Here is a 13251-nt window from a genome sequence, read left to right on the forward strand (position 1 = left end):
TCGCGCCCGGCCCGCACATTAGGCAGTCAGAAGCAGCTCTAATCTGCTGCTTTCTGGCAGAACCTACAACCATTGAGACCCTGAATGTCTCAGCTCAGTCTGGTCTCTGGACTCTGTCTCAGTGGTGTAAAGGGGAGCTGGTAGATCTAGGACAGATTCCACTCTTCCATACTCTTGCCCCAGACCATTAAAGGTCTTGGTGTGATGGCCACAGGACTTCGTAAGGGGATGAGCTCATCCGAGGGTGCTGAAGGCACTGGCCGACCTCATTGCAGAGCCACTGGCGGGAATATTTGAAAGCTCGTGGCGCATGGGCCAAGTCCCGGAGGACTGGAAAAGGGCCAATGTGGTCCCCATCTTCAAAAAGGGGAGGAAGGAGGACCCGGGCAACTATAGGCCAGCCAGTCTCACCTCCATCCTTGGCAAAGTCTTTGAAAAAATGATCAAGGCTCACATTTGTGAGAGCCCGGCAGGACAAATTATGCTGAGGGGAAACCAGCATGGGTTCATGGCAGGCAGATCGTGCCTGCCCAATCTAGTCTCTTTTCATGACCAGGTTACGAAACGCCTGGACACAGGGGGAGGGGTGGATGTCGTATACTTAGACTTCAGGAAGGCCTTCGATACGGTATCCCACCCCATACTGGTGAACAAGTTAAGAGGCTGTGACTTGGATGACTACACAGTCCGGTGGGTGGCAAATTGGCTAGAGGGTTGCACCCAGAGAGTCGTGGTAGATGGGTCGGTTTCGACCTGGAAGGGTGCGGGCAGTGGGGTCCCGCAGGGCTCAGTCCTGGGACCGATACTCTTTAATGTCTTCATCAGTGACTTGGACGAGGGAGTGAAATATACTCTGTCCAAGTTTGCAGATGACACAAAGCTATGGGGAGATGTGGACACGCCAGAGGGCAGGGAACAGCTGCAAGCAGACCTGGACAGGTTGGACAAGTGGGCAGAAAACAACAGAATGCAATTCAGCAAGGAGAAATGCAAAGTGCTGCACCTAGGGAGGAAGAATGTCCAGCACACCTACAGCCTAGGGAATGACCTGCTGGGTGGCACGGAAGTGGAAAGGGATCTTGGAGTCCTAGTGGACTCCAAGATGAACATGAGTCGGCAGTGTGACGAAGCCATCAAAAAAGCCAATGGCACTTTATCGTGCATCAGCAGATGCATGACGAATAGGTCCAAGGAGGGGATACTTCCCCTCTATCGTCCAGAGAAGGGCCACTCGTATGGTTAAGGGCCTACAGACCAAGCCCTACGAGGAGAGACTAGAGAAACTGGACCTTTTCAGCCTCCGCAAGAGAAGGTTGAGAGGCGACCTCGTGGCTGCCTATAAGTTCATCATGGGGGCACAGAAGGGAATTGGTGAGGATTTATTCACCAAGGCGCCCCCGGAGGTTACAAGAAATAATGGCCACAAGCGAGCAGAGAGCAGATTTAGATTGGACATTAGGAAGAACTTCTTCACAGTTCGAGTGGCCAAGGTCTGGAACGGGCTCCCAAGGGAGGTGGTGCTCTCCCCTACCCTGGGGGTCTTCAAGAGGAGGTTAGATAGGCATCTAGCTGGGGTCATCTAGACCCAGCCCTCTTTCCTGCCTATGCAGGGGGTTGGACTCGATGATCTATTGAGGTCCCTTCTGACCCTAACATCTATGAATCTATAAGGAACCTGAGGCAGCTACCAAGGTGCTCAAGCAGGCATCTTCAGGGGCCTGCTTGCCTCTCTTGAGGAAGGCCCTAGAAAAGGTGGGCCAAAAAAAGCTATGCCTCAAACTCAATCTATCCTGGCCAAAATTAATTCTACACCAGATTCAAGTAAGTTACACCAGCATTGAACTGTATGTTATTAATTCATTCCTTTTTAATGCCAGTGTAAAGACTGATTAGACCAGCGTAAACAAGTCAAGTGTCCAAGTCCTTGGGCAAATAATCATGGATGCTTGCCCATGCTACTTTACATAGGGGCTTTCTGAGCAGAGCATTCATAACTGTTAACATTTCTGAAAGAAACCAAGGTTTCTCTTTGGCAGCCAAAGTGGCTGAATTGGGGCTGCTGGCAAACATTAATGCAACTGTGCAACTGGGGGTCTGAGGAATTTTATGCCAGACATACTTGGCAGGTCACAAAGTTATAGAAATAGGGCATAAAATTATTTGAATCCCAATCATGTGACTGTCAGCATGGGGGGCAGTGAGAGGATCACCTGCTGGATTGCAGAAACCTCTGTTCCCTATGCACTGCTTCCACAGGTGCCTGGAAATGCCCACCTGCTTTTCTGAGTTTCATGGGATCTGTATGCCTGATATCAGGCTTGCTCACCCCTTGCTGAACTCTCCCCACCTGAAGAGCCACCCAGCACGTACAGTGTGTGCAGTTTCCTTATACCCTGCTTCTCGTGTTGGGTGCCTCATAACTGGTATATGCAGCTGAGAGTGGAAGAAGCTCCCTCATCCTCAGCTGTGCATCCATTTTAAGCTGCACCCGACATTCTCTTAGGAAAGAGCATAGGGGCAGGCAGGTTCAGGACCCAGAGCTGCCTCCAGCCCAATCCCACCAACTGAGCAAGGGACAGCTTTGCCCTGGAACCCAGGCTGCCCATGCTGAATCCTGATGTTTAGCTGAGCTTTGGGATTTGACATTGGGCAGCCCCAGTCTTGGTTCAGACCCAGGGCTATCCTTGGGATCAGACAGGGGGGGGCTGCTTTCCTGCCACAGGAGCTGCCCCATGGTCTGAGGCTCACCAAAACCTGGCATCTTAAAGAGCGGAGGCTGCAGGGCAGGGCTGTTTAATGTGCTGGGTCCTGGCAACCCTGCATCTTGATCAGCAGTGGTCAGCATTGGGACCAGGGCAATCAGCAATGGTCAGCATTGGGACCAGGGCAGCCCCATCCAGGTTCCAGACCTGGGGATGCCCATGTCCTGATACTGATAATCAGCTGATTATCATCATTGGGATGGTCAAGTATACCATGTTCATTTTGTGAAGCCATAAAAACCAACCACAAAGATGTTACACACTTGTTGAGTGGCTGCTTTGCCATTTTATGGCACCATAAACAATAATGAACATGTGGCTTGATGCTATTTATGGCATGATTAACATGTTAATTGTGCCAGAAATGTAATGTGTACCTTGGGCCTGGGATCCTGAGCAGAGCTGGGGAAATTTTCAAAGTTTTTTTTTTTCCCCAAGGGATCTCCAAACCGCCAGAATCAAAAAGCACAAACCCAGCTCTTATCACACAGATCACTTGCTATGGTTTCCTGGGGTTTCCCCCCTTCTCTAATTTTTTTTTTTGTGGGACAGATCCTTAGCTGGTGTAAACCAGTCATCCCACTTAAAGTCATTTACCTCAGCTGATGATGGGGCCTCAACTCCACTGGTGCTGAGATACTGAAGTAATAGGGGCTGCATAAAAACCCTATTGCAGGATGACTTGATGCCTCCTGATGGCAGCCAAGCCTGGCATCCTTGTCCTTGTTCCCACCAAACACTCTACTACATTTAATCTTTTTTTAAATGATTCTCTTTGTTTCTACATCTACATCATTCCCTTCTCAGGCAGTTTTCTCTCCTCCAAGTCAGTCACTCTCCCACTCTCAGCTTCTTTGCTGGCTAGGTTCCTTCTCCCTTCCTCACCTCTGTGCCAGGCTTTGCCCACCATTAGCTCCCTTCCTTCCATACCCAGCCTTCCGCCCTCCATTTCTTCTCCTGTGTTGCTCTGTTGGGATGCCAGGGGCAGGTTGTAACTTCTGCAGCATCCTCCTGACACAGGTCAGAGGAGCACCCGCAAGGAGACCAGGAGACAAGAACGGACATGAGGGCTTTGCTGACATGGCCTGGCCTGGCCCCGTCCCCATCACTGCACATGCCAGCCCTGCCCGGAGGACCATGCCATACCAGAGTGGTGCCCCACACAGGCCAGTGACTGAGACACCTCATCACTCACAGACCTCAGAAACACCCCTAAACCACCTCCGCCCACCCGCCCAGACCCACAAGCAGTGAGCCAGAGACGCCCTTTAGACGAATGACTTTCCAGCCTCACCAGGGGACCTCGGTGACCTCCCCCACATCTCACTCCTGAACGCTGGCTTCAGCGTGGCAGAGCGCAGTGCCCAGGGATTTACTCACCGCTTGAGGTGGCGCGCACAGCTCGCAGGGATTCATCTTGAGTGTGGCCGCACTCCTGCGCTCCCTTGGAGGCTTCACAAAAGGCAAAATTAGCTGCAACCAGGAGGTTTCTCTCTCTCTCTCGCTCACTTAGCACAAGGTTAATTTAGACCTTGCGGAAGGAACCAGCGGAAATGGCAGTCACATGGACGCCATGCAAGCCACTTTGCTTACTGATCTCAGCACTTACACCAGGGTCACGCACTTGCAAGTCACTCAAGAAACAAAAAGGAACCAAGGGGGGAGGGGACGAGCTGGGCCTGGGGGAGGCTCTGAACTTCTGCGCTGGTGGCTCTGGGCTCCTCCTGGGGACAGGCTAGCTTCCCCTGCAAGCAGACTGCTCTGGTACTTGCCTCAGGACTCCTCTGCTTGGTCAAGGCTACAAGGATGCTGGAGAGACACTGGACGCTCAAGCTGGACAGGGCTGACCCAGGGGACCATGAGCCAATATTGGTTTCCCTCTGCTGTTCAGTGGGCATTGCTTGGCATGTTATCCTCTTCAAGCCCTACTCTGCAGGCAGACTGGTTACCTGCCTCACAGGTGTCCATCACTACCCACCTGAATGCTTCACAAATATGACCGCATTTGTCACCGCGGCACTCCAGGGAAACAAGGGGCCACCACCATCCTCCTGGAACTGACTGAGGTGCAAAGGGATTAAGGTGGGAAAACCTGCACCAGTATTAGGCATCTCAAAATGCTCACTTCAGACCCGGCTTTTTCAGTGTCCTTATAGCATCTTATCTGCTCCAAGCACAGCTGCCTGTGTGACCATGAGTGCTTAGCACTTCTGCAAATCAGACCCCACAGTTAAGTCAGACATTCAGTAAATGAGGAACACACAGTCAGCAGCCACCTGTGCAGAGCTTGGTGTAGGTGACTTGCCCAGCATCATAAAGGAGCTCTGCAGCAGAGGCAGGGGTTGGCTCCCACTTGTTCAGCTTGCTTAATTGTGAGATCACCCTCTCCCTCTCTGCAGTGCCCTGCCCCATTTACTGCACACCTTCCAGCTTTGGCAACAAAAGAAATAGAGGATCCTATGAGCAACTGTTCCTCTCACCTGATTTGTCCTCCAGACAGGTCCATCCCGAATGAGACAGGGGTCACATGAAAAACTAGTCTGCTGTCATACGGTTAAGGATTCTCTCCTAATGCAGGGCTGTCAAACATAGCCCACGGGCAGGATCCTGCCCCGGGGGTTCCTGAAGGGGTCAAGAATTCAAAGGCAGGGCCAAGGGGGGAGAGGAAGGGGAACACTGCCAAATTCCAGGGTATGAAACCCTACTGGGCATGTGTTTCAGCAGCAGCAGGGTCAGCAACAGCTGTGTTAACCCCCATGGCTCCCCCATGGCATCCCACCACTGCCACTGCTTGCCATGCACTGAAGGTGGGTCCAGATCTAGCCTTCAAGTGAGTCCCGTGGTCCAGACCTAGCCCAGAGCACAAATATTCTTGGCTCCTCTATCTTAATGTATATACACAAGGGCAGGGGAAACACCATGCATCTGGGTCCAAGAAGGCAGTTTTCCTTAAGCCTCCTGGGACTAACTGTTCTTCTGGCGTGGTTTAGTAGCCTCTGAGTGTTGGGGCTTAATGCCCATTTTATGGAAATGGGAGGCTTCTCCCTAGCTTGTTCCTGCGGCCATATGGCTGAGGGCAGGCAAAACTTGGGGGCATCTGAACCCCAAGCCTCCAGGATTGGGCCTGAACATAGGATGCCTGCCAAAAGACTTTGGAAGTATCTGAAGCCCCTGGTGGGGGTGGAGGATGTTTGCCGGTTGTACAGCCACTTATGGTTCTGGACTGACTCAAGGATTTGGACTCGATTTGGCTTGGAACAAAACACATTTCTTGAAAAAAAAAAAAGTATATGCACGAAGTGGGCACATGAATGTTGCACGAGCAACCTTAATTCTGGCATTTCTACATTTCTAGTTTCTGAGCTCTGGACTTTGCAACCTTTACAACCCTCTTTTAGTGCAGTGTGTGCGTCAGAGATGTCCTGGTTCTTAGGAAGCAGACTGAAAAAACAGAAATCCCAGCATACTGCATCTCATTTTTATCCCTGTGAGTCAGCAGCAGGGTTGGGACCTTTAGATATAATGCGCCCCCCTCCTCCCCCCACACACACACCTTCAACCTGTCTCTGGCTCCTCCCCCATTTTCTTCACTCACTAATTCCAGCCTCCACACCTCCAAATTCTCACCCCTGTTTCAGGGCTCACTGCAAGGACTGGTCCAAGTTAACACATGGGCATCACTGCAGTCCAGCTGGCCCTGCTCTGTGTGGGTGTGGAGCAAGAGCGACCATGTTGAAACACCATTCCCTCACTTTAGCAGAGCAATTGCATTAGCAATGGATGGGTCACTAACTCAGGGTGAAGTTACACATTACACTTAGACCATACTAAGGGCACTTAAAACATGAGCATCTTCATGTTAAAGCTTGTTAACTCATGCTAAGCACTCTCTGAACCTCTCAAAGTGGCACCACTTCAGACAAGGGTTAACTCTGGGCTGTACTACCTAGCTTGTGCTAGGGTAACTTCAGTCTACTCCACAGAGACAAAACAAGCAATTTGCAGTCCTCCAACATCTCAGGATGTACTACTTCCAAGACATCCCCCGACCCCCAAGCGGGAATAGAGCTCAGGTGTCCTGACTCCTAGCCATGCCCCTGCTTGCCAGCTCTCTAGCAGCAAGTCTGAGCACAAGCAAAAAATGGTGTTAAACATTAACATGCAACTGCTCGTAGCATGTTCTAAATTTAATGCCACTTATATTCCACAAATTTTGTATGGACTAAGTAACATTTAGCTTCACCCTCAATCTGCTGCATGTCCAACCCATTACTAGCTGAACTTAAACTTGAGCCAAGTCAAAGCACACTTAACTTGGCCAAGTTTTATCCAAGCCCAAGTTTTATCTCAAGCCCAAGTTTTAGGAATCATAAGAAAGTAAAATTGGAAGGGACCTCAAAGTCATCCAGTCCCAGTTTCTACTTCCAGGTCCTCACCCAACCCCAGTTCTCCCTCAAGACCCTAGCTCGTGGAGTACTTTGGCTGAGGTTATAAATTTGCTGCATCATGACAGACTTGGTGCTTGTAAAATCTACTCTATGTCATGTCAGCACCGTATAACTGACGTACCCAGACCACTAAATAATGGATGTGCTGATGGTGTTGTCAAAGCTGGGAAACCAGTTCAGCCAAGTTTGTCCAGCAGGGAGGGATTTGGAACAATAGAAAAATTCCTCAGCAGCAGAAGAAAGGAACCAGGCAACAAGGATAACTCAACAGACTCCAAAACAAAGAGCAGGGGGGAGGATTACATGAAGAGCGTGCTTTCATAACTGAGGGACTTGTAAAGGTTAAAGGAAATAGATTTGGAGGAGGGCAAGAGATGTGTTTATCCATGTGGTCCAGGAGTTGGGAGGGTGGGGGAAAAGCACTTCAATTAGAGCAGCTCCAAGAGCCACTGCAATTAAAGCACCTGCAGTGTCAGTGTCCCCACGCTGAAAAATGGTGGTGGGGGCACTTTAACTGAAACTCATCAAACGAGCCGTAATTAAAGCACCCCCGCCACCATTTTCAGCGCAGGGACACTGATGCACGTGACGCTGAAGTCTGCTGGAGCACAGTGATGACCACACTCCAACAGACTCGATTAATCAAGTCTGCTCTGACATGGTGTAACTACAGCGCATCGGAGCAGCCTCGCTGCATGTGTATTTGTGCCCCAAGAGAGGCCATGTACACGATGAGGTTCTGGATTCTTTAGAGGATTCTGCCAAAGACTCCCCAGAGAGGTGAGTAAATGGAGGCAGAGAAATGAATGTGCATACAAGTGTTTATTATTTCATACACATCTTTGAGTTTCTCATGCAAGCTAAGTAGAATCTTGTGTTAGGATCTTCAGCAAAGTCTGGGTGCTGCACCCACCACCTGCCATCATAGACTTCAACTGCAAGCCCACCCCACCCACCCGGCTGCACTGTGGCACAGGGTGTGCTTCACACTGCTGGAGAGTCTGGGGCATCAGCAGTGGTTTGGGTGCCCTAGGGCAGCCAGACCATAGGGCCCCATGTCCGCTATGGGTAGCAGAGACAGATCACCTGCACCAGAGAGACCAAGGGAAGGAACAGTAGCTGCCACCCACCTGGGTCCAGGGAAGCACACAGGACTAAAACTGGGAACCAGCACAGTAGGCTTGCAAGTGTCCACCAGGAGGAGCTCTACAATGGCTGTGACATTCAGTCTCCCACCTGCCAGGAAAGGGCCCTAAACACTGAGCAATATAGTCAGCCTCTCTCTCCAGACCAGTGAATATTTCATTATTAATTAATAAAATGCCACAGCTGTACCAGGAGGGGCTGAAATGATACCCACCCCAATTTAGCCGGTCATCAACACACTGCCTGGGAAGTGCAAGGTTCATGTCTCTTGGTCTTCCTTTTCTGAGGCAACTGCCATTACCAAGCAGGGTCTTGGTCTTCCTCATTTGAGGTGACAGCACTGACCACCAGGCTCCTGGCTATTTTGGGATCCCTCTGCTCATAATATGACCAGAAGTTCTACTCTGGACCAGAAAAGCCCTTCTCAGGAAAACTGCTCTTGAAACTGGCCCATTGCCATGAGGAGTTTGGGTTTTGACAAACTTGGCATTTCCCTAAAACATATTATAAAAAAAAAATCCTGACCAGTTCTAATTCTAAAAACAAGAGTCATAAGAGTGAGGTTACAAAGATGATTCCTTCCACCCTATAGTGAGCAGGACCTACATTGCTACAAGGACTTGTAAACTGGTGTTGTGTGCCAAACTTCTGTTCTGTAACGGGTATAGACTGGTTTCTACTTTTACTGGTGTAAGTGACTGGAGTGTCTGTACCTGGCCTAGCTGACTGCTTTCATTTATAAGGAGTTAAACACAAATCACTGTTTTGTTCCTCATACTTAGCTTAGCCTGCAACTGCTTCTTTCCAAGTCCTGCAGAAGGACACTTTGTGCCCAGAAGCTTGTCCAGCATCTCTCTCTCAATTCTACAGCTGATCTAATTCAAGATAACACAAAAACCCCTCCTCTCTAGTCCTCAGGAGGCATTTGGATTAAGCCTGCATCCACTTGTTCAGTTGTTCCTGTTATAAAGATCAACACTGAAAAAAATACCCCATTTGCACTGTCACTTCACAGTTCAGAGCCAGCAAACCAGTAACAGGGCCAGATCTTTCCACACTCAGAGCTACTGGTTCAGCCTGTCTTCAGCCTTGGCAAGACAACACTGAATGCTGATGCTTGGCTCACATTTTTAAGGCTCTGTTGGCAACAACCCAGGCTAGAAAATACTAGCGGAGGTTCAGGGTTGCAGCACTGTTGCAAGAGGTGGATTCTGTAGCACTGCAGAAAGCATCAGGCCCATTGGTAAATGAACATCTGCAGTTTGGGGGTGGCAAAGACATGCAACCTTCCATTCTCTCTCTCTCACAGCACAGATGGAAAACTGTTAAACCTCCACTCCCTGCCAGGCATTTCAATGCTTATGTAATCTGTTAGCTAGTTTTGCTGCTGCAGGGACAAACAATCCAAATCTCAAATGATTTAGGACAGTGTTTCTCAAACTATCCGATGTGGTGGACCGGCAATTTTTTTTCCAGTGGGCCAGGGACCGGTGCCCAGTTCAGCCAGTGGCAGCAACTGCGTGTAACAGCGCTACACAAATCTGCGACCGGCTGTTTCTTTCTCTGTCCTCACCTTGCACAACGTGATGTCACCTGCAGTGCTGGAATGTACGAACTGTGGCGCTAGGACATATCAATGTTATGCTTCTGAAAATATATTTCTTTCTTTCCTGGCAACTCGCTGCAGACCGGCACCAGTCCGTGGACCACCACTTTGAGAAGCACTGATTTAGGATACGATCAGAAAGCAGGGAACGGCCATGAGACCTCATGTTCTCTTCCCCATCCAGTATCCTCTTCTGGAAAGTCCTGACAATCCACTGAAGCCAAAGCTTTTGTCTAGATTTCTCCTCTCTCACACACCCTTCACTCTGAACCTCATTTCTTTTAATGGAATAAATTGGGTCCTCACACCTCGTTAGCACAGCACTGTGGTTTCATTTCTTTCTCTTCAAGGACACTTTAAAAACAAACAAACAAATACAAATCAAGAAGGAAAAGTTAAAAATATCTATTGCTTAAGTGGAACAGAAATGGTGTCAGAAGCTTCTGGGCTAGGCAAAGACCCCAGCAGGTGCTCCAAGTTACACAGAGACAGGACAAGTCCTCAGTTATATTCTGGGGCGGCTGAAAGGATCTGAAGAGTACAGCTTATTCCCAAAACTATTTTACACCTTCATAGCCCAAGCTCTCCAGTGAAGAAGCCTTACTTAACACTTTGCACTGCCTGCTCAAATGCTGCACACGAAGGTATGGTATGAAACGGGAAAGCCAAACCTAATCTCCCTCCCCCATCAACTCTTCACAATCCAGATAGATTGCTGGAAAAACTGAGAACTTGGAGCACAGAATTGTTCACCTTGACTGATTTTGACTATTTTGACCTTCATTTTCAGGACCAGATAAAGAGAATGGAGAAAACTAATGGAACTGGAGACAGAAGAGGAATGGTAATGGAGGAGTCAGTCAAGCGACTAGACAATGGAATAGAAGCAGGAGAAGTTAACATGGGAGGCAAGAGTGTCACTAGGGAGGTGACAGTGGCAACTTGGGCAGGGAAGTGGAAAAAAAAAGCAACTGCTGCTGGCAACCATGTGTTTGTGGCACCAACTAAAAGTCATTGCTTCCAATTTGTCTGGGGTGCCTGGCTCCATCCATACACTGCTGATGGGAGGAGTCTCTGTGATTCAGCCGCTAAAGGCTGTGGCCATATTAAATTTGCCATGAGAAGAGGAGGAGGAAGAGGAGGAGGTAAAACTGCTGTGCTGGGGAGTGCAAGGAGTGAAGAGGCAGGCACACAAGGCAGAGAGAGGAGAGATGAATGCTGAGTGAAAGGGAGAACTGCCAAACCAGCAAAGAAATCAGCTTCTCTGATTAAAAATTTGCATGCTATCGGAACAGAGAAACCTCCTGATCTTTCAGCCAGTCGCAGCCACCTCCTCAAAGGGCTACATCATGACTAACAACTGAAATCTAAAAATATCTTAACCAGCTTTGCTCTGTTGGTGCAGAAGGAGGCAGGCCTAAAGAAACATTTTGGCTCAATGGTGCACTGATTTATCACTTCCAAAGACAAAGAAAGATGCTAAGGGGAAGAAGTAACTGAAAAACAAGACTATGCTTCCAAAATAACCCTCCTTATACCATACCTTCACACCAAAGGTACGAGGACACCATGGCTGAGTGGCTTTGTTCACAGAGAACATACTTCCTTTCCATTTCTCTCCTCTCTCCTTTTGGTTCTTTCATCTTTTTGTCTTCTCCATTGGGGTCCTATCTCTCCACTTTCTTCAGCTCAGTCTCCACCCAGTTTGAGGCAGTCAGCTTTATGCTAAATTAACACCAGGTGCCCTTATCTAGTCACAATATCCACAAGGGGGCTGCACCAATTCAGATAAATGAGGCCAAGATCTACATGTAGATAAGCCCTTAGTCCTGCTCTCCCTACTTATATCCCCTTCCACTAAGTTCTCGTCCCTTAGGGTTGTGCTACATATGTGGAAGGCCCAATAGCAACCATTCCCGATACCGTTTCTCAAACTCACAAGCTTCATGGTATGGGGCTGCAGACCAGACCAGTCATAGGCTACTGCTGCTGTCTCATTGCAACACATTCCCAGCATCCTACAAATAAAAACCTCTCTCAACTCCCTCCTGAAACAGCTGCCCATCCCTCCTTCTTCCTTTCCCTCGCATCACAATTTCCTCAGTATTCATGTTCTAAATCCCAAAGCACCAAAGCCCCCTGCAATGAGCTTCCATCACAAAGCTAGACTATTTACAGTATAAAGGCTGAGATTTTTCTGGGATGATTCTATTTCTATGGATTGTAATGAGAAGTTGGCCATTGCTTTACCTAGGAGTAGCACTGGGAACCTCAACTGATTTTTCATACTGAAAATGTAGATGCAGGTGGAATGCAGAATCCTTATTTGGGAAGAGGTTCCACAGCAGGGTCTACTCAAAAGAGACCAAAGGTCAAGCTCAGCTGGAAAAGGGACACTGCTTTCTGTAGCCAATCCAACACGAGAGCAACATGGCTGGCATCACAACTGACCACCTCCAACTCAGCCACAACAAAATTACAACTTGTTCTTGGAAACTGTAAGCTAAATCCTCCAGCATGGGTGCAGGGAGATGCTGGAATGAGAGAGGCACAAGGGAACAAAGGCGAATCATGAAGAACTCCAAAGTGCTCACTCACTGAAGGACACACTATGGAATAAATCATGATAAACTCTGACTCTCCCTAGCAACTCATCTCTCAGATAAGATGAGTGCTACATGCAGAAGGAATTGTGTATCGTGAGCAGTTGGATTTAAACTAGTGTGAAGTGCTGAAATTCAGGATAACTTTTCCCAGCAGGAAGGGTAACAACACATTAGCATTACCTGCTTGTCATCCATCCCCAGGCCTCCACCCTCTTCCTGGCTTGCTCACTCGCTCTCACTCTTGCTCATTTTTAGTCTGCCATTGACTCCAAGGGTACAAACCTATAACTCAAGCATGGTGGCCCCTGCTTTTAGATCTAGGAATCCCAAATTCAATCCCTATAGATAACCTAGCCGTTACAAGACGACACCAACAATTGCCCCTTTTAGCTCACTAAGCTAGAATCAAAATTTGGTCTTAAATTGGATGACAAGGTAAGAGGAAGACAGACAGAGGGTGGCATTAAAAAGAAGTGGGGGAGAAAAAAACTAGTCACAATCTGCTTCCGATATGCTCTTCTCTCAAATTCCCATGAGGTTGCCTATGTTGAGCTAAAAGAATCCTAGAATGAAATGGATCCAAACCATCATAACCCCCAGGCACAGCAGGGCTTGGATTTCCTGGCCTATCTCCAAGCTATTGCACTGCAGTGAGGGACCTGTGTCCACTGAACATGAGGCAG

The 13251-nt window shown here is 48.7% G+C and overlaps 1 protein-coding gene across 3 annotated transcripts in view; it reads right to left on the minus strand.

Moving 5' to 3' along the window:
- NRROS (negative regulator of reactive oxygen species) overlaps positions 1-4271 on the minus strand; it is a 13497-nt gene extending 9226 nt beyond the window's left edge. Inside the window, exon 1 of one of the 3 annotated variants that reach the window (XM_025193532.1) lies at positions 4143-4271. Coding sequence is in view for 1 of the 3 variants with exons in the window: in XM_006037092.3 (XP_006037154.3) it covers positions 4143-4178 (36 nt within the window). In the remaining 2 variants the exon portion in view is untranslated. The remainder of the gene's footprint in view (positions 1-4142) is intronic. The other 2 variants (XM_025193530.1, XM_006037092.3) reach the window with 2 other exon arrangements.
- Between the last annotated feature and the right edge of the window lie 8980 nt (positions 4272-13251).

Source organism: Alligator sinensis, unplaced genomic scaffold, assembly GCF_000455745.1.
Source record: "Alligator sinensis unplaced genomic scaffold, ASM45574v1 scaffold863_1, whole genome shotgun sequence".
NCBI lineage: Eukaryota > Metazoa > Chordata > Crocodylia > Alligatoridae > Alligator > Alligator sinensis.